The sequence below is a fragment of the Notothenia rossii genome (assembly GCF_949606895.1).
Source record: "Notothenia rossii genome assembly, chromosome: 5".
NCBI lineage: Eukaryota > Metazoa > Chordata > Actinopteri > Perciformes > Nototheniidae > Notothenia > Notothenia rossii.
Genome location: NC_136903.1, coordinates 77,823,906 through 77,842,366, shown reverse-complemented (window position 1 = coordinate 77,842,366; position 18,461 = coordinate 77,823,906). Strand labels below are relative to the sequence as shown.

At 40.7% G+C, this 18,461-nt stretch overlaps 2 protein-coding genes across 2 annotated transcripts in view; both read left to right on the top strand.

Moving 5' to 3' along the window:
- Positions 1 to 18,461, top strand: part of iars1 (isoleucyl-tRNA synthetase 1) — a 56,350-nt gene that overhangs the window by 10,510 nt on the left and 27,379 nt on the right. The window contains exons 8-15 of the mRNA XM_079683053.1: positions 546 to 633; positions 1,182 to 1,242; positions 1,464 to 1,559; positions 4,941 to 5,063; positions 10,241 to 10,332; positions 11,428 to 11,526; positions 15,442 to 15,568; positions 18,081 to 18,154. Of these exons, the coding sequence (XP_079539179.1) occupies positions 546 to 633; positions 1,182 to 1,242; positions 1,464 to 1,559; positions 4,941 to 5,063; positions 10,241 to 10,332; positions 11,428 to 11,526; positions 15,442 to 15,568; positions 18,081 to 18,154 (760 nt within the window). The remainder of the gene's footprint in view (positions 1 to 545; positions 634 to 1,181; positions 1,243 to 1,463; positions 1,560 to 4,940; positions 5,064 to 10,240; positions 10,333 to 11,427; positions 11,527 to 15,441; positions 15,569 to 18,080; positions 18,155 to 18,461) is intronic.
- LOC307040791 (vimentin) lies at positions 5,788 to 7,913 on the top strand. The gene has a single exon (XM_079683904.1). The coding sequence runs from the start codon at positions 5,893 to 5,895 to the stop codon at positions 7,030 to 7,032; it is 1,140 nt and encodes a 379-aa protein (XP_079540030.1). The 5' UTR covers positions 5,788 to 5,892; the 3' UTR covers positions 7,033 to 7,913.

Genomic DNA, 18,461 nt, shown 5'->3' with positions numbered 1-18,461 from the left:
TCAATAAACATAAATCATTCTGCAGGGGCTATTTAGGTGGCAGACTTTGAAGAATGGCCCGCACCCCCTGCACAAAACAAAATCGATCAATATTTCTTTTTCTCACCTCATTACACATCTGTGAGGTTCGAAAAAAAAGAAAAGAAAAAACACAGACACAGTTTCTGCTCCATGAAACACTAAATATACAAAGGCCAATGCAGCAAAAATAAATAAAACACAGTTTGCATTAAAAAAGACAATGAATATGCACAAAATAATGTAAACATAAGTTGATACCAAGAATACTTCAGTAATGCTCTATTTTTGCAGATTTTCATTTGACGAATGGGCAGTACACCTTTTTAATGTATTTTTTAAAAGCAGTGAAACTAAAGATTTTCATTCTCGTCGCGTCAGCGCATTTGAATTTGTCTTCATGTCATTGTTCAGTGTGCCTCCATGTTACAGACGCTAGGGTTTCTATTAGGAAGCCGTGGGATAATTCTGTCCCCTTAACGCAGGCAGGCAGCAAAGTGTGAAAACTCAGTTCTTTTTCTCCTCAGATAACGCCACAGAGAAGACCTACATTTTGATGGAAGCCAGGCTGGGAGCTCTGTTTAAGTCGGAGAGCGAGTACACTATCCTGGACAAGTAAGCACACAAAAACCTATATCAAAAAAACCCCGTAAAGAATGAAAACCTTAAATACTTTTAATTTTAGGACTGTGTGAAATGTGACAAATCGTTTGATATTGCCATGACACATTTATGCTCCCCTACCTTTTTATCCAGTTCAATCAGGTTAAATTAAAATGTGGTTTATGAGCAAATACCTTCTTAACTGATGACACTACCATCACCCATTGGTTGTGCTTGTGGGGGTTACTTTGACAATGTTACCACATTAAAAGTTTAAACTAATACATGTTAAACAATATACCTGCTGACGTCGCTATGCTAGCATGATTTAGACATGAACCTTTAAGTTTGATGTTATTTCGGTTTATTACCCTCAAAACATGCAGATGAGTTGTCAGTACATTTCTTAATCTCAAGTAGTATCTGTAACAGCCTCCTCCAATCAGAGACATTTTGAACAGCTGAACAGTCAGAGGACACTGTTCACGAGGGATTGAATAGTGATTAGATCAAATAAAGTGTGAATGACAGATAATGATATGTTTTGTTGATGTGATCAGATTCCAAGGCAAGACGCTGAAAGGGAAAAAATACAAGCCTCTTTTCCAGTACTTTGCCAAGGTTAGTAGTTTGTGTTCTTGCTCCTGCTGCATGTGATAATATATTGTTTGCCACAATATGAAGACAGACCTATGTCTCACTTTAATTACCTGTCTGACCACAAATTGGCATCTCAGTTTACTCTCTCTTCAATTTTTCTTTCTCTCACTATCTGTGGCTCTATTTCTTCCCCACCACTCGCCGCGGTTCGTCTGATTCTCCTCTTCCTTGTTCCTCTTCAGTGTGGAGAGCAAGGAGCGTTTCAGGTGGTGTTGGATAACTACGTCAAGGAGGAAGAGGGCACAGGAGTGGTCCACCAGGCACCTTACTTTGGAGCTGTGAGTGTCCTCTTTTTTGTTCTCCCACACTGTGCTTGTATTTATTCATTCAGATCAAGAGATGGATCTGTTGGTTTATAGGATATCCCAAATAAACAAAATTAACCATAGACATTCTCTATGTGAACAAAAAGGCCCAAAGATATTGAAGTTATGATTTGAAACAGAAATAATATGTTTTAGAAGCACATACTAGGAAATACTTAAGATTTTGACTTGATACATGTCTCAATAGTAGTAGTAAGCAGTTTATTGGCTGATAGTTTCAGTACCACTACTGCAGTTTAACAAAATTAGCACCTACTAACAAGTGTTTTTGACAACAAGTTTTCCAGACCAGTCAAATAATAATATAAAATGGAGGTAATCTAACAGAATAGTTTTTAGTTTTTAGCTGCACTAGAATAATTGGTTAACAAGATGAGTGCTGTTTTTGAAGAAGGCAATAAGTGAAGGAACAGGAAAACCAGTGACACATTTTCCTTTCGTTCTGTCTTATTTATTACAATGTGAAGAGTGGTTCAAGTGGATTTAGAAATTGTCAGATGAATATTTGAGTGACAGTCAATGGTTAAAGCAGTCAACCCCGGGAAACTTGCTCCCCTCTGTCACTGTCATGAGATCCACCTGACTCTGGTGAGCCTCACCCACCTCCTTTTTAATTACTATGTACTTCACTTCGTTGAGTGATTTGGAATAACATTGAGAAACACTTCTGAAACGTTGCTACTAGAAGGCTTGTTAATCCAGTTTTGCAGATGCTTATATGGAGCACACTCTGGAGGAAAACAAGGCCATCTTCTGTCAAGTGTAACTCTGTGGGTGGCTTCCCCGGCATCTTATGCCCATAAAAACGCACCCAGTCCTGTTTTGTCTTTCATGTCCCTCTATGAGCACATGCAGTCATAGATATCTATCAGAGGACTAAACGTAACCAGAAACTACATTTGTTCTTGAAATGTATTTGAAACAATAGGATTTGTATTAATGATTGAAACAATTGGTTGTTCAAAGCTTAAGGGGTCTCCCTTGAAAAAGAGACCTATGATCTCAATTGGACCAATCTGGATAAATAAATGTTTGAAATGAAATGAAGCTCGAGGCAAACATATTTCATTAATTAGGATGATCAGGACCCACTGGTCTTGAATTCTATATCCGTGTTTTTTTTATTTAGAGTTTTGTCCTTCAATACCTTCCTTCTGGTTTACTTAACCTTTTGTTATGTTTATTTGTGAACTAACCCGGTTACATTTATGTGGATGCTTAAGATAGTTTTATGGGATATTTGTATTGAACCCTGCATCATGTATTTGTACAGTGTAGTCCGGTTTATGAGTCTTGGAATATTTCACATTTACCATACATTTGAAACATAAAGTGGTGTTTATTTATCATTTTTTTTAACTCAACTATCAAAATACGGTAAATAGCTGAATTGCTTTTGTATTTTAAGAGTTTCTATATGTTGCCATCACCAAGTGGCAGTTGCTCAGCTCGTACAGCCTGCCTCATATACTAATATTACACAAACTGTGAAAAGCTTCACAGCGCTGTGCTGAGTCCAAAAAGCGTCCCTCACAATCCCAAAACAAAAGCTCACGGTCTTGTTTTCCTACGACCCACACAACCCCTAGCCGTATGTGCACTACAGGTGCTCTGAGCAAAAATATATATTCTGCAGCACATGAAAAACCCATGTCTCTTACACCTTCAATGTAGCCGAAAGAGAAATGATGACCGGAGGGATATAAATAAGTCGGACTGTAACAGACTTTCCTTGCTTAAAGAAGGGGTAATAACCAGGTAATGGAAACCCCGGTTACAGTGCTATCAGAGGTATTGGGTTATTTCTAATAGATGAGATGCCCTTGCCAAAGGCAGATTGAGGCCCCTGCGGCTGTAACCAGCTGTGGATAAACGCTCAGTCTCTCTGTCTTAGCTTCCTCTTCTGCACTCTGCTTATTTAACTGCAGCTCAGTCCCTATGGGGATGTAAAGCAGCCCTTCACATCAACATCACACATACACATTAGCATTTCAATGTTAGAATTTGTTCTATTTGGTAACAGTTTTGTTATCCAGTGATCACATTCAAGTGGATTGGTTGTTGAACATTTGAAACATGCATACATTTGCTCTAAGATATACAGTGAGGAGAAATGTGCTGCCAAAACAAATTTTTCAAGTTTTATGTCGTTATGACTAGATGTGAAATGACCCTGTGGAGCATCCATCTTGGATCTTGACAGGGTGTTTGAATACAAAATACATTTACAGCTGGACAGGACTCCGACCTTTCATGCATAGCTGTCACATGCCAGTGGTGCTTCTTCCAACACGCAAAGTATGTAGCTCAACAAGGCGTATGAGATGAGGTCCTAACATATCTCTGAGCTGCTTAAGGGGATATGTAATTGGTTATTTTTATATACAGTTACACAGCATCTATTTGGACAATAGCAGTGAAACAAAACCTTACCTTGGAATACAGGGTCACTGTTTATAGATAATACAAGATGATGCAACTTAATGAGTCACAATTTCAAGATGTAGTAATAGGCTGCAGTCTATGCCTTTTTTAGTTTTTATAATAAGGGCCTCAACTTACACTTGTTTTCATAATTGCTGAAGCTGAATGATTTACTAATCCATGAAGTTTTTTTTATATAAAAAAAGAACACTTTGAGTGTAATTACATCAAACATACTTGGTTCATACCCTCATCTTACTGCTCCACGGTTTAAAGTGTGTTATTTAACAGCAACCTCACTTTGAACGGCCACATCAAATCATCAAATCGAGTGTTTGGCGATGTTTTTTTCAACCTTGGAAAATGTGTAAAAATGAAGTAGCTTCTGTCTTATAGAATTACTTAATTGAAACAAATATATTTATTATATATTAATTACGGATGCCAGAAACTGACCATGATCAAATTCGAAAATCGGACAGCCCTGGCGAATATTAATCGATTACAATCGGAACAATTTTTTTTAGCGACACAATTCTTTTTTGCAATCTGCGCAGCCTGTGCTGCTGGCTTCCTCCAAGTTTACAGTAAAACAAACTGGTGGTGTGAACAATGGCCATTTACAATTATTAATACTATTACTATTATTAGCATTAGTCTATATTTTTGGTTGAAACTAAGCCAGAAAAAAAATGAAAAACATAAATGATAATACAAATATATATAAATAAAATCAAATAAAAACATTTTTTTTTTTTTTTCGATTATGGAGACTGCAACGAATATTCGAAAAATCGAATAATCGCTGGCATCCCTAATATTAATGCATTTTTATATGCATTACTGATGAATGGGAAGTAGAAATGCTTTCAACCACTAAACCCTTTATCTGTGTATTTTTCTCTCTAGGATGATTTCAGGGTGTGCACTGAATACAAGATCATCGCGAGGGACCAGGCTCCGATCTGCCCTGTGGACGCCTCGGGCTGCTTCACTTCAGAGGTCACTGACTTCGTGGGACAGTATGTCAAAGTGAGTGACACATCAGACATTTACATGTAGATTAGGCAAGCAGAACTCTCCGCCTTCAACCACTGATAAAAGGGATAAAACCCGCAACAATATATAGCTGGTGTAATTCGGCATTTCATTTACCGCTTGCTGGGCATCCAATCTCCTATTTTACTCCATTTCCTCTGTGGATATCTGGAAAATACATCTTTCTATAATGATGTTTTCCTCTTACTAAAACATGCCCTTTCTTCATGGCTTTAGATTTAACGCTTTTTCTAAAATTGTTAGTTTGACATGATAAGACACTGAAATAATTATGTTTGTAATGTAATTGTAAATGATTCTTTATGAGCATGACTTGTTCATTGAGGCGGAGAGAGGTAAGGGAATTATCGTCATTGTCACACAGTTGTGTACAAAACCTGCTGCCAAAGCACATTCATTGTTTCCCAGAGCACTGGGTTCCCTCCCTGTCACACCCAACTTAATTACCATCCTAAGTGAATAGTAAATGAAAAATAGCAGTTATACATGATGTGATCACTATTTCACATCCTGGCGAAGAAGGCCAGGGAGTGGACTCCACCCGCCTGGACACTAACAGTACAGCGTTAGCTAATGAAGAGTAAGCAGCCACGGTCTTCTGAGAGTCTGTCATTATCCACTTTTGAAATATGTTAAAACAAAGCGTGAATTTCATCGCTGTCTGAGACATTCTTTATTGCCGCATAAAACCCGGAGGTGATCTGAGGGAGGCACAGTCGGGACTTGAGCCACGCAAAGAGAAGCCGAGAGAGCAGCTGTTCCTTTGTTATTACTGAAAAACAAACCCAGTATTTTGCACAACATGAGAGCTGCTTCTTACAGCCAGAAGAGCCTGCAGGTCAGAGGCTCCAGCAGCAAAGTCAGGGTCCAGAGCCCGTCACCTTCCCGGTGCCGTGGATCCTCCTTTGACAGCCGCGGACGCGCCGGTAATCAAGGCAGTGCTGCCGTTGAGTTGGGCACAGAGATACACGAGCAACATGCCAACGAGAAAGAGGAAATGCAGGAACTCAATGTCAAGTTTGCGGGATACATCGGGAAGGTCCAGGCGCTAGAGCAGAGAAATGCTGCTCTTCATGCCGAGTTAGCCGCACTGCAGAGCCGCTACAAGGGAGGCCACACAGGCCTCGGAGAGGAATACGAGCTCAAGTTTAAAGAGGTGCGTGAGCTGATCGAAGCCCTGACTAATGAGAAGGGAGTGGCTGATATTGAACGAGGCTACATTGAGGAAGAGGTTGAAGTATGGAGACTAAAGCTGGAGGAAGAGCTAGCACTCAAGGAAGAGGCAGAGATGATCCTGAGGGAGTTCCGCCAGGATGTCGACGGCGCCACACTACAGAAGGCTGAGCTGGAGAAGCGCATAGAGCAATTGGTGGCCGAGATAGAGTTCCTCAAGAAGCTGCACGATGAAGAGGTGGCTGACCTCATGAAGCAGATCGAGGACTCAAAGGTTACCGCAGAGCTGGATGGCGACCGGCCCGACCTGGCTGCTTATCTGCGCAGCATGCGTGCAGAGATAGAATCGGTCGCTGCCCGAAACGTCCAGGAAGCTGAGAAGTGGTACAAGGGCAAGTTTAACACCCTCAAGGAGCACGCTGGCAAACACGAGGAACACACGAAGACCATGAAAGAGGAGATAACGACCATCCACAACCAAGTGACGGAGCTGCAGAACCAGATTGATGGGCTGAAGGCTCGTAACTCTGCCATGGAGCAGCAGCTGGAGGATATGGAGATGTCCCACATGGATAAGGCGGAGACCCTCGACGGTGTCATTGCTCAGTTGGAGACCCAGCTCTGCGAAACCAAACTCGAGATGACCAAGTATCTCCATGACTACCAGGAACTGCTGCACATTAAGCTCAAGCTGGATGTGGAGATCGCCACCTACAGGAAGCTGCTGGAAGGAGAGGAAACCAGGCTTGGAATTGCCAAAAATGTCTAAATATTTGTGACCAGAGGATCCGCAAGTCAAAAGCAGCAACAGCGAAGACCAGCAGAGCATTGTGGAGAGGAGCAATCAGCTCATACTTGTTCAAAATATTTTTCCTCATCCTTCCCTTCTTCTCTAACCTTGCCCTCTCCACTCCAACAACTGGGTGTCATTTGAAATGTCTAACTACAAGTGCCAATTCGACACCTCGATCCAACAGACGAGGACTATGATTCATATTTTAAAATTGGCAAGATGTTTTTCAAAGAACGGAGGGAAGAAGTATCACTACTCTACCGAGGTGCTGGCTTGCAGACATACATTTAAAAAGACTGAATGTGGCTTTTTCAAAATGTTGAATTGAATCAGTAAGTGTGTGATCATAGTCTGCTTGCCTACAAGTGCCTCCCAGTCCTTGGTTATTTAAATGTTTACATCATTTTCTTAAAACAACTCCCTTCTTCTTTACTAACCATCTCTACCTTGTCAACCATGTTCCTGTTTCATGGCCCTTCTTAGTTATTCCTTTTTCCTACAACACACTGGTTGAATTCACCTTTCTTTTTTCTGTCAAATCAACCCTGCTGTTATACGTCCTTCACCTCCTTTCTAACATCTTTTAGCCACCAGTGCTTCTCTTGATCCAACTTAATGATCCTACCTCCTTTACAAAAAACACTCTTGTGCTGCTGTGATGTACCACATCTCAACCCAGTTAAAGCAGACCTGATTACACCAGGGTTTTGTCTGGTCTTAACTCCACATCCTGATTATTCCAACTGTTTAGAAAAAACATTATTGACCATTTAAACTAATTCTGACCAACTGTTGCCTAATAAAGATTGAAGTGAGTGCATACAAAATATTGCATTGGCCTTATTTATTTCTCTTACCTGTTGTACCCTTTATGATGAATCTCTTCTGACTGGTCTACTCCTTCTCTTGCTTTATTTCCCGTCAACTCTATCCTTTTCCTCAGTGTATCCTACTTCATTTTAACCCAAAAAACACTACATCTACTAAAAAGCCTTGTTTTACTGAGTCAGGCTCAATTAATTACAATTATTTTTAGTATTTAGTCGTTAGCTTTATCCCCCAAATAAGAAATAATTCGCTAAGGAATAAAATGGCTGTGTGAATCTAGCCTTAGGTTGCACGCTGGGTCTGCTACTTTAACTGCGTAGGTTCACATTATTAAAAGAGAAGCAGAAACTATGCTGTGTAATTATATACTTTGTCACAAAAAGAGTCACACATATGTGTGAATAGTCTAGTAGATATATCGAGTAACCCTTGTTTAATCTCAATTGGCCAGGTGGTGAAATGTTCTCATTTGGTTGTAGGCAAAGGTCCAACGAATCTCCACATCACAGGTGTGCTTTCATGTTTTAATGAGCCTGGGTCCGGGCATAACAACATTTACTCCTGGCTGAGAAACTTTAAAAGCCCTCGATCTACAAGGAAGTCACGACCAACGTTCTCCATACTTCTCGTGAAAAGTCATATTTATGAGCTTCCTGTGAATGGTACTGTGAGTTTCGTTAGAGGGGGATGAAAAGTGCGTTATAAGGCACAGGGCTGATTGCTTATTAGATTGTTTGTCATAAACAATGAGCTGGATGACAAGATGGCCAATTTCTCCCTACATCTCAGATGGTATATATCAGACCTGAATGAGCAGACTGACCTTTGCTGCAAATTCACCTTCTTTATTTCGTAAAGTGAAATATAAATCCACAGGGCTTTTAAGGATCCTGAGCTTTCCTTCCTGAAGGTAAAAATGAATAAAAATTGAAACGTTCACGCTAGTAATGGAAAGAGGGTCAAATGTTTTCTCCTTCACTCTAACTTTGTTTAGTGAAACAAACTGCCTGTGATTCTCTGTAGGGCAAGAAGTAAATAATACTTTTTTTTACCAATTGGCCAATTAGTAACAAACATTTTGTTATAGGTTGCTCTTGAGCAGGGAAACCACTGATCTGTACTGAACAAAAATAATAATGCATTTTTTAAATTATAACAAGGAATATGTACACCTGTAGTTGTATTGTTACACATTTTAAATTCACAATCTCAGAATCTAACAATTATATATATTTAGTAATTATTCAAGACAAATATTGAATGTTTTTAATTAAGCACTGAAATGCAAAAAAACAAACATATATATATATATTAGGGCTGTCAATCGATTAAAATATTTAATCGCGATCGATCGCATGATGCCCATAGTTAATCACGATTAATCGCAAATGAATTGCACATTTTTATTTGTTCTAAATGTGATCCTCTTAAGAGGAATATTTTTCAAGTTTTTAACACTCTTATCTTACTCTTAACATATTAGTGGACAAATATGCTTTATGCAAATGTTTGTTTATTATCATTGGAACAATGACAAATATTCTCCTGAATATTTTCAATACAACAACCTGGAATCTCTCTCTCTCTCTCTCTCTCTCTCTCTCTCTCTCTCTCTCTCTCTCTCTCTCTCTCTCTCTCTCTCTCTCTCTCTCTCTCTTACACTCTCCCAGCCCTGTGTACTTCTTTGCACTGAGCCAGTTGCTCAAACAGACAAGCCTGTTTACAGTTGTCGGCGAAATGCCGCTCCTCTGTCATCATCTTCAGTCAAAGCATGAGACTGAAGTTCCCACTGGGTCAAAATAATGCTCTGTAATGTGCAGTACACACTTTGAATGTGATCCGAATTATCTAACGCCCCTCGTCCTCCACTATGTTAAGCTGTAGCCCCCCATTTAGCTATCGCTGTTGTTGTCCAGTCGTCTCCCCGGCAAGCTTTCAAGCGTGGTCTGCCGCAAGCGAGCGGCAGGAGCGGTGCTGTCGGCATCAGCTGTGGGCTTGGCTTGCTGTTTAAAACACCTTTTTTGTATCCATATCTCTCGCTAGAATCTCCCACCATCCAACTAACAACAACAACAACAACAACGTCAAGCCTTTGGGCTCTGAAACTACGGGGCGGACCGAGGACAAATACACATGCGTTAACTTGACAGCCCTAATAATAATACATAATAATAATTCCTTACATTTATTATAGCTCTTTTCAAGTTATGAAATAGCACTCTGGTGTAGTTGGAGGTGCATCACTGCACACTTCTGCCCACACCCTAATCACTTGGGAACTTACGCTTGTATTTCATTACTTTTTAAAGCTGCATTTTTAAGTCATGTCTAATGTTTTGTTGTTTATTTTTTACAGGATGCTGACAAGAATATCATCAAGTGGCTGAAGGAGAATGGTCGCCTCATCAATGCCAGCAGCTTCAAACATAGTTACCCCTTCTGCTGGAGGTGAGACAAAGAGTCAAACTGTAACATCTCAACGCTGTGTCACATTAGCAGCTTTGTTTCAGTCGTCCACTGTAGACCCTTTTAAACACAAATAAGAGCAGATGTTTGGCCTGTACAAATTAAATATGGTATTTTTTCTACTTCAATAGCGGCAAGCTAATTTTGTGTTAAAGGCACTGAACAGTTCAGTGTCAGAGCAGAGGTTGGGCTTCTTCTGTGTTCATTTTCCCTCGGGAGCATTAGTGCAGGATGTCATTAGAGGTTTTGTGGTCTCTACTCAGAATCATATCACATGCAACCTCAAGGTCCCACATTATCACATTGTAACTAACAGCCACATGCAGACCTACACACATACACACATAGTTTTGAGCAGACTAAATCACTGTCTCACTTGAAGCGGCTGCAGACTGACCTGGGCAGGATTAATTAACCCAGTAAATGTGCAGAAATATTCTTTCTAAGCCACAAGGAGACACTGGCTCGTTGAGAGGAAACGGTTGTGTTATTAAACACTCGGCCCCTGTACGGTAGAGGAGGGAGCTTGGTTTGGACTGAACTTCAAAATGATGTTCTCTAAACTACAAATAAGTGGTGGAGCTGAAAATAACAACGCTAATAATACATGAAGCAGTAAATAGTCAAACAAGTTAATAGAATTAGGTTTTCAAAAAGTGAGATTTACAATTTAATTTTTTTTTAATGACTGACCTTATATACATTAGGCGCACATTCAACTTGATATCACTTTGCTTATAATTTCCACAGTTTTTCTGTGGTTGAGAAATAAAAACTTTTTTTCTCAAGATGGAGTCCACAGCTATGCTCATACTCTGTAAGGATGATTGAGACTGATGTGAATGTCATTGTTTTTGCAGATTATTGGTAATAAATCAAATTTCTGGATGAATTACACTTTTGACTTGATGATGGCTTGCACTATAAAAGCCCAATTGTTAAATGATACAGATATATCAGTCCAAGACGGTGGACCGACTAGCCGAATGAAAAAGGCAATTTTCATTTTTTTTTTAAAAATACCTTATTTTTTAGCTGATCTTTTATGAAATGTGTTTATGCTTTTTTTTTTTATAGGTCTGACACGCCCCTGATCTACAAAGCCGTCCCAAGCTGGTTTGTGCGAGTGGAGCACATGGTGGAAAAACTACTGGCCAACAACGACAAATGCTACTGGTAAGCTGGGGATAGTTAGCTTGGCTGCTTAGCTTAACATCAAGTGATCTAAAAATAACCAGTTGTTAAGTTCCCACACAAAAACAGCCATGACCCTGCAGGTTTTATGTCAGGGCCATCTAAGCTAATTTACAGATGGCCCTGACCCCAATAGAGATTGCCCTGAAAAATGTGCGCGGAGGAAATGACGCACGAAGGGTTTGGGGGGCCTCCCCCAAGAACATTTCGATTTTTGCAGGTCTTAGATGCTGTCTGGTGCATTCTATAGACTGAATTATAAGATGAACCACCACAATATTACAATTTCAATTGTAAGTTGTAACTGCCAAAACAAACATTATTTACGCTATTATGGCCCCTGTTAAAAAATGTTTGTAATGTTATCTACTGTAAGTTGGTCGAAGGAATGCCTCCTCATCCAGAAGCTGACCGAGCAGACCCGAGCAGCCGAGTGCATCCTCGAAGCACACACGCAAATCTAAATCTCTTCGGTCAAAATGTCCGGTCAAAATAATTTCCCTTTAGCGCAATAAGAAGAGTATGTGACAGACAAGAAGAGTATGTGACAGACAAGAGTAGTCAATTCTAATGTGTAACCCTTAATGTGGAGAAAGATGTGATGTATGGGTTGATTGTGCGTTGATCTGTTGCTAATGCCTCGGGGTTCCGGTGGGCATGTAAACAAATGCATAATGCTGCGCTATACTTTGTGGCCTCACCCAGTTCCATAGCGACACTTATTGTTTAGGTCACGGTGTCTTTTAATAAGCAGGTAGTCATATCATTAGCTAAAACTAGCTGGATCTGATCGATATGGACATAAACGCGAGTGAAGTGTAATCTGACGGGAGAGAGAGATCAGCTGCTGCTGACGAGTCGACACGCAGCTCTGCATGATCACATGCAGCGGTGAGCGGAACAAAACACACACTTCAGGTTAGAATATCACACGTAGCTATTTTAATTACCTCTCAAACTACCTAAACTAATTATAGATATGTTTTAGTTTTACTGTCGGGTCACTCATTACTGGATCTGCGAGCTGCATGATACTGGTATAATAGGTTGCCCGATCGGGCAACCAGCAGGTGAGGCTTCATGGCCCGAGCTAAATACTAGATGGCCCCGGGCCATCGGGCAGTCCTTAATGTCGAGCCCTGTCTCTATTACTGGGCGTGGTTTTAATAAAAAAAATCTGTATTTCTTATTAAATGGTGTTAAAAAAAACACCTAATTATAGCATTTCATTATGATGCACATGGGACTGATCTGTACTTGAAAACATTAGCATAATGCTAATTGTAAAGGCAAAATGTGGTGCAAAAGAGAGCGTCAGCAGGATGGCTTTGCTAAATGGTATTACCCCTGGTGCTCCCAGTGCTCTTTCCTGAGCCACAGTAACTGCCTCTGGTAATGGGACTGTCAAACTGAGATGAATGACTAACCGCCAGGAAGCTGGAGACGCGCTCATGAACACGGAGACCCGCACTAACGCACACATTACTTTAAAGGCCATATTCCTTTTCTGAGGGATACAAGTGTTGTATGGTACACATTACTGTACAATACAGTAGGTTATTGTGCTTTTGTAATGTAGAATGTGGTATTTATTTCTGCCATTGATTGAATTTATTTTTCTAACTTAACACTTGGTATATAAAATCTCACAATACAGCTACAAAAGGCCATAACAGGTACACAGAGCCCACGGTGAAATCCTCTATCAGCTCAAAACTCCAAACCCCATGATATTACATGTAATATTATATAGATAACTCAAAAAACACAGTAAACATTGGGTTGACTCAGGCTAAGTATATATTGAGCAAGTTCAGACTGATTTCTCTCTGTTTTTCTGATGAAATTAAGGGCCAAATTAATGAGTGCTTGCAGGGGGAGCTGGTCCCTTTTGAGGCTGAAGGTGCAGGAAGCTGAGTCACTGGCGCCTGATTTCCGAATGTAGTTTCTTGACCATAAGTGAGTGTTGAGTGATTGGTCCTAAAATAACTCAGGCTGGTTTAATGCATTTTTTCTCCATTGGATTTTTCTCTTCTCTGTCTATTGGATTCAAACCCAACCGTTTGCTCAGTCATTCTTGGCATTTCTATTTAAAACAATGGTTCCTTGATTTTAGACCCTGCTAGACAAAAGTAGGCTTCTACTTCTCTCTCGACACGGCAACTGTTGCAGATTTCAGCTATTTAGCTTATGTTAATATTTCTGCTAACATTAAAGCAGACAAACACACACCTGAGTGGGTTGTAAGAAGAAAGCACCAACCACACTGTTCATGTACTGACTGTCATTCTCTCTAAAGACTCCTGCTAACAGCTTCATCACGTGATAAAATCCAACGCTTGACAGACCTGTCCATCACAAAGCCATGTGGGAAAAATCGCTGTTCACGAGGAAGGGTTTAGGAAACAGTCAATTATTATATATGTTGCATAATTTTCATTGGCTTTTAATTTTCTACACTCAGTTATTTTTACTTTCCCATCCTTCTTGCCTCCATCTTGCACACACTCATTCAGTCCTGACCACAACCTCTGTCTCCCTCTTGTCTCCATCCCCAGCGCCTCTGATTTATAATAGAAGCCTGAACATGTTAAATGGCTCTTCTGTGCGTTTCGAGCACAAGACAGCACACTTTAATTCTACATTTAGCACCAAGCAGGAGTGGGAGGGCGAGGGGGGGGAGGAGTGTTGGAGGGGGGCTGGTGAGCAGCAGCAGTAAAAAAAAAAGAAAAATCATTAAATTGATATATTAGGGGCCTAAATAGAAATGCCTCCTACAAATGGGAATTGATGAACTCGTTGCTTAGCGCGTGGATCCAGACGAGGATTTATACCCCCCCCCTGCTCTGTTCTGCTGAGCAACACGGCCTGGCACAGCAAGAGAGGAAGAGATTGTGAGATAGTGGATTAAAGCTAGAAATCGGTCGAGGCAAAATGGGAAAAGAAGAGAGCAGAGGAGGAAGATGCCTTGAAGGGAATGTTAACCTTTGCCGATGAGCTTCATAGAGAGAGCAGTGAAGCGTTTATTTTTAGGGCAAAAACAAGGCAGCAAAGGAAAATAATTCAGCTCAATAGGAACATAATAGACATTATAGTCATTCTTGCTCTTGTTGGAAGTAATATGTTGTACATTTAATTAACATGGTATTTATAGGGCCTAAAAAGCACCGAGAAATATTACCCACAGGTGGATTTACTCTGATAGGTGGCTGTTCAGTCTTTTTGTTTCAGATTTATACTAAAAACTGTCACTACTGCCTACTACATTAGTTAGAAGTCGCATACATTTACAACGAGCAAGTTTAAAGGAACATCAATAAATAGAATCATAATTGCATTTGATTTATCCATCTATCTATGAGTACTTATATATACTTATATTTATTTATGCCACATATCCCGATTGCGCTTTGTTAAGAAATGATGTGATAGCTAAACATTTTCATTTACAGCTGGCAGATACTGAAGTCACGTCCCTGCTGTTTTCTATTGTATTTTTCCGACATTTGATGGTATGACATGCCCATTAAAATGCAATCTATGCGGTGTGGAAAAGGTTTTTAAAGTCTGTACTTAATGAACCCTGCAGAATATAAACGTTAAAACAAGAGTTGATTGCAATATTTGTCTTACGTGTCATTTCAAGCAAATGTTGACCTCCCTCCTACACACACACACACACACACACACACACACACACACACACACACACACACACACACACACACACACACACACACACACACACACACACACACACACACACACACACACACACACACACATACACATACACATACACATACACACACCTCTGAATCTTCTGGTGGTTCCAATCAGGTTTCATATTTTTAAAGAATAACTCAAACCCAATTCATAATCTTTCTGTCTCTGCAGGGTTCCAGAGTTTGTGCGTGAGAAGCGTTTCGGGAATTGGCTGAGAGACGCACGAGACTGGGCGATTTCCAGGAACCGTTACTGGGGCACGCCGATCCCTCTCTGGGTCAGCGACGACTTTGAGGAGGTCAGGAAAACACACAAACACACACTTGTTGTGCATTTAATAGAGTGCTTAATCCTTCTAATGCGTCTTTGTACTCTGCGGAGATCACACAATTAGTCTGTGTCATGACCAAATACCAAGACACTTACTCTTTTCACAGGGTTGGCAACACTCACAAATCAATAGGGGCTCGACATGCGAGAGCATAATTGAAAAGTTGAACATAACTCTGACTTTTATTAACTCATGAAATAAGTCTGGGAGAAAACTATTTTATGTCTCTCCAAAGAGAATTTGAGTCTGCTGCAAGAGTACAGAAATCCAGCTCCTGAGTGAATGTTTCCCACTGACCTCTTTTTGACACTCACATAATTTAGAATATGTGAACCTCTTTGTGTGTGGAGGCTTGTGTAGGGGAGACTTCCCATCAGGGTGTCTCATGGTGAGTTGACCATGGTGTCAAACCAGAGAGTGACTCCGTACTGCAGTCAGTCAGCTCCCCTCCGGCACCATTACCCAGTGACTCCGTAAACTCAACACATCAATGATTCATTAATGTAAACAGCAAATAAACTCAAACCAAAATGTGTTGGTTTCTCTTCAAACACCGATAGGGGGGAGGAAAGGAAGGAAGACGCGGAAAATAAGGGGAGGAGGAAGAGGGGACAGAATAAATTAGCCGTCGAAGAAAATGAGGAAGTGAAATACACAAGACGGGGTTAAGGGGGGGGAGCGAGGAAGATAAATGGAAGAGGATAGAGAGGCAGACAGTGGAGAAGCCAGCCAAACTGTATAAATGTCCGCCTGGTTATGGGTGTTTATTGCCAAACCTATAAGACTGAACTGAATAGAGATGTCAGAATTGGGTTGTTTGAAAAATGAGGTGTGTGTCCCCTGGCTGAAAGAAGAACAGCTAGCGACCTGCTTGCTGGAAATAGCATTGTGACTGTTTCCAGAACACTTACACTCCCTGGCGCCTCACACACACAACACTAAAGATGTAAGTGAATGTGTGTGGATCTATGCGTGTGGCAGTATGATAATTCTAACTCTGTGTCTTATTTCTCTCTCTTTCTGAACGTGTTTCTTACTCTGTCCTTATTGTACTTGTCACTGATGCATCAGGCTGTATCTGGGCCATCTTACCTGGTGATCTGGTAAAACTAGAGCAGAGCCTACAGGTTAACTCTCTGAGGAGGCCAGATAACACACTTAACCAGGGTAGGAATTTCACGGCGGCCATGGCTGTCGTTGCCCCTTGGTCTGGCCGTTATGCCCCACAAATAATTGTACGTCTTACGGCCACAATGGACTGTTAAAATCTCGAAGTTGCTCTAAGAGCGTCAGAGCAGTGGTCTGGTCTCTGAACTGCGTTTTGCTGCGTTCACAACGGACGCGATATTCGCATTGCTCTAATCGCTGGAGTTTCACCGTGGCTGTCAGCTGTGTTTACTCCTGTCATTCAAACAGGACGCACTGGAGAGGGGGCAGGGCTTATATCCATGTAAATACTGTGGTAGAAACCAACTACAACAAAATGTACATATTTTACCGTGATTTAATTGTTGACAAGGCTGCAGACAAAACGGCAGGCAAAAAACCTTTAAAATGCGTGTTTTCTGAATGGAAATCGGATCGATCAGGCTACACTAACCTGTAGCTGCTCCGTCCACACTCACAACAACTTCCTAAAGACAGAAATAAACCAGCGAGTGTATTCGCCATGACACAGACAGTCCGTGGTTTGTACATGTTTAACTTTCGTCCAGTTTCTGAACAGATATGAGGAGCTGTGAGCTCTGTGTGCTAACAGCTAACGGCTGATGTTTTGGTTTCCTTATTCAACGTCAGTGGCTGAGATCCTCAGTGCTGATTGGCTACCGCGAGAAAGCGTCACGCGAATTTGACGCTCGAGTTGAAAACATTTATTAAAGAGACTCTCGTACATACACACGCACACAGACTTTTGCATTTCAAAGTATTGCTTGTTCATACAGTTGAATATTTGAGCTTCACTGTGCACTGCTGAATGATGTATGTGCAGAGTTTGACCCTTGAAGGCTGTTTCTTCTGCTCTTAAATGGAATATATTTGTTACATAATAGAATTTTTGATTTTTTGATTTGATTTCGATTTGTGAATGGGAGAAGTAGTAGATGGAAAACATACCAAACACTAATTATTCAAAGTAGAGTATTTCCTTTTATATACGGTAATGCTAAGGTTTATAATGTTTGACATTATTGATATTAAAAGTGATTTATTTGTAAGCTCCAAATCCACATTTTTCCCTCAATGGCCTTTGTGCCCTGGCATGTGACCTTTGTGCCCTAAACAAAAGTGTGACGCCAAAGGCCAAATGGCCTTGCCTCTAAAATGACGAAATTCCAAGCCTGCACTTAACCATACTGTACTTTCTAAGGGAAAGTCACTCAGGAAGTCTGTAAAAGTAGGCCTACTTCATAAATAATTTTGCCTGAATGCTGTTTTAGGACATTTCTTAATAAGAGTGTGTTTTGTGTTTGTCCGTCAGGTGGTGTGTATAGGGTCCATTGCTGAACTGGAGGAACTGTCCGGAGTCAAAGTAACTGATCTGCATCGGGAGAGGTGAGTCACTGATCCAACACCCAGATTATCAGGCAACCACCTGAGCATGCACTCAGTGGAGTGTGACTGCTGGGGTAGTGTGATACCCTCAGATTCACAGACTGTGTGTGTGTGTACATAAAACGATACGTTTACAACGTGATGTTTGTGCTTGTATGTCAAGTTCAAGGTCAAATGTAATTTATAAAACGCATTTAAAACTACAAACGTGCTGAAAAGGATCAAGGATCAAAACCGAAAGGCTTTACAGCGTACTTCTTTGCAATGATAACCCAGAAATTACCCACGCTCCTCAGACAATGCAACA

Bases quoted from the DNA above. Each gene is read 5' to 3' on its own strand.
- LOC307040791 (XM_079683904.1), top strand. From the start codon at position 5,893: ATGAGAGCTGCTTCTTACAGCCAGAAGAGCCTGCAGGTCAGAGGCTCC.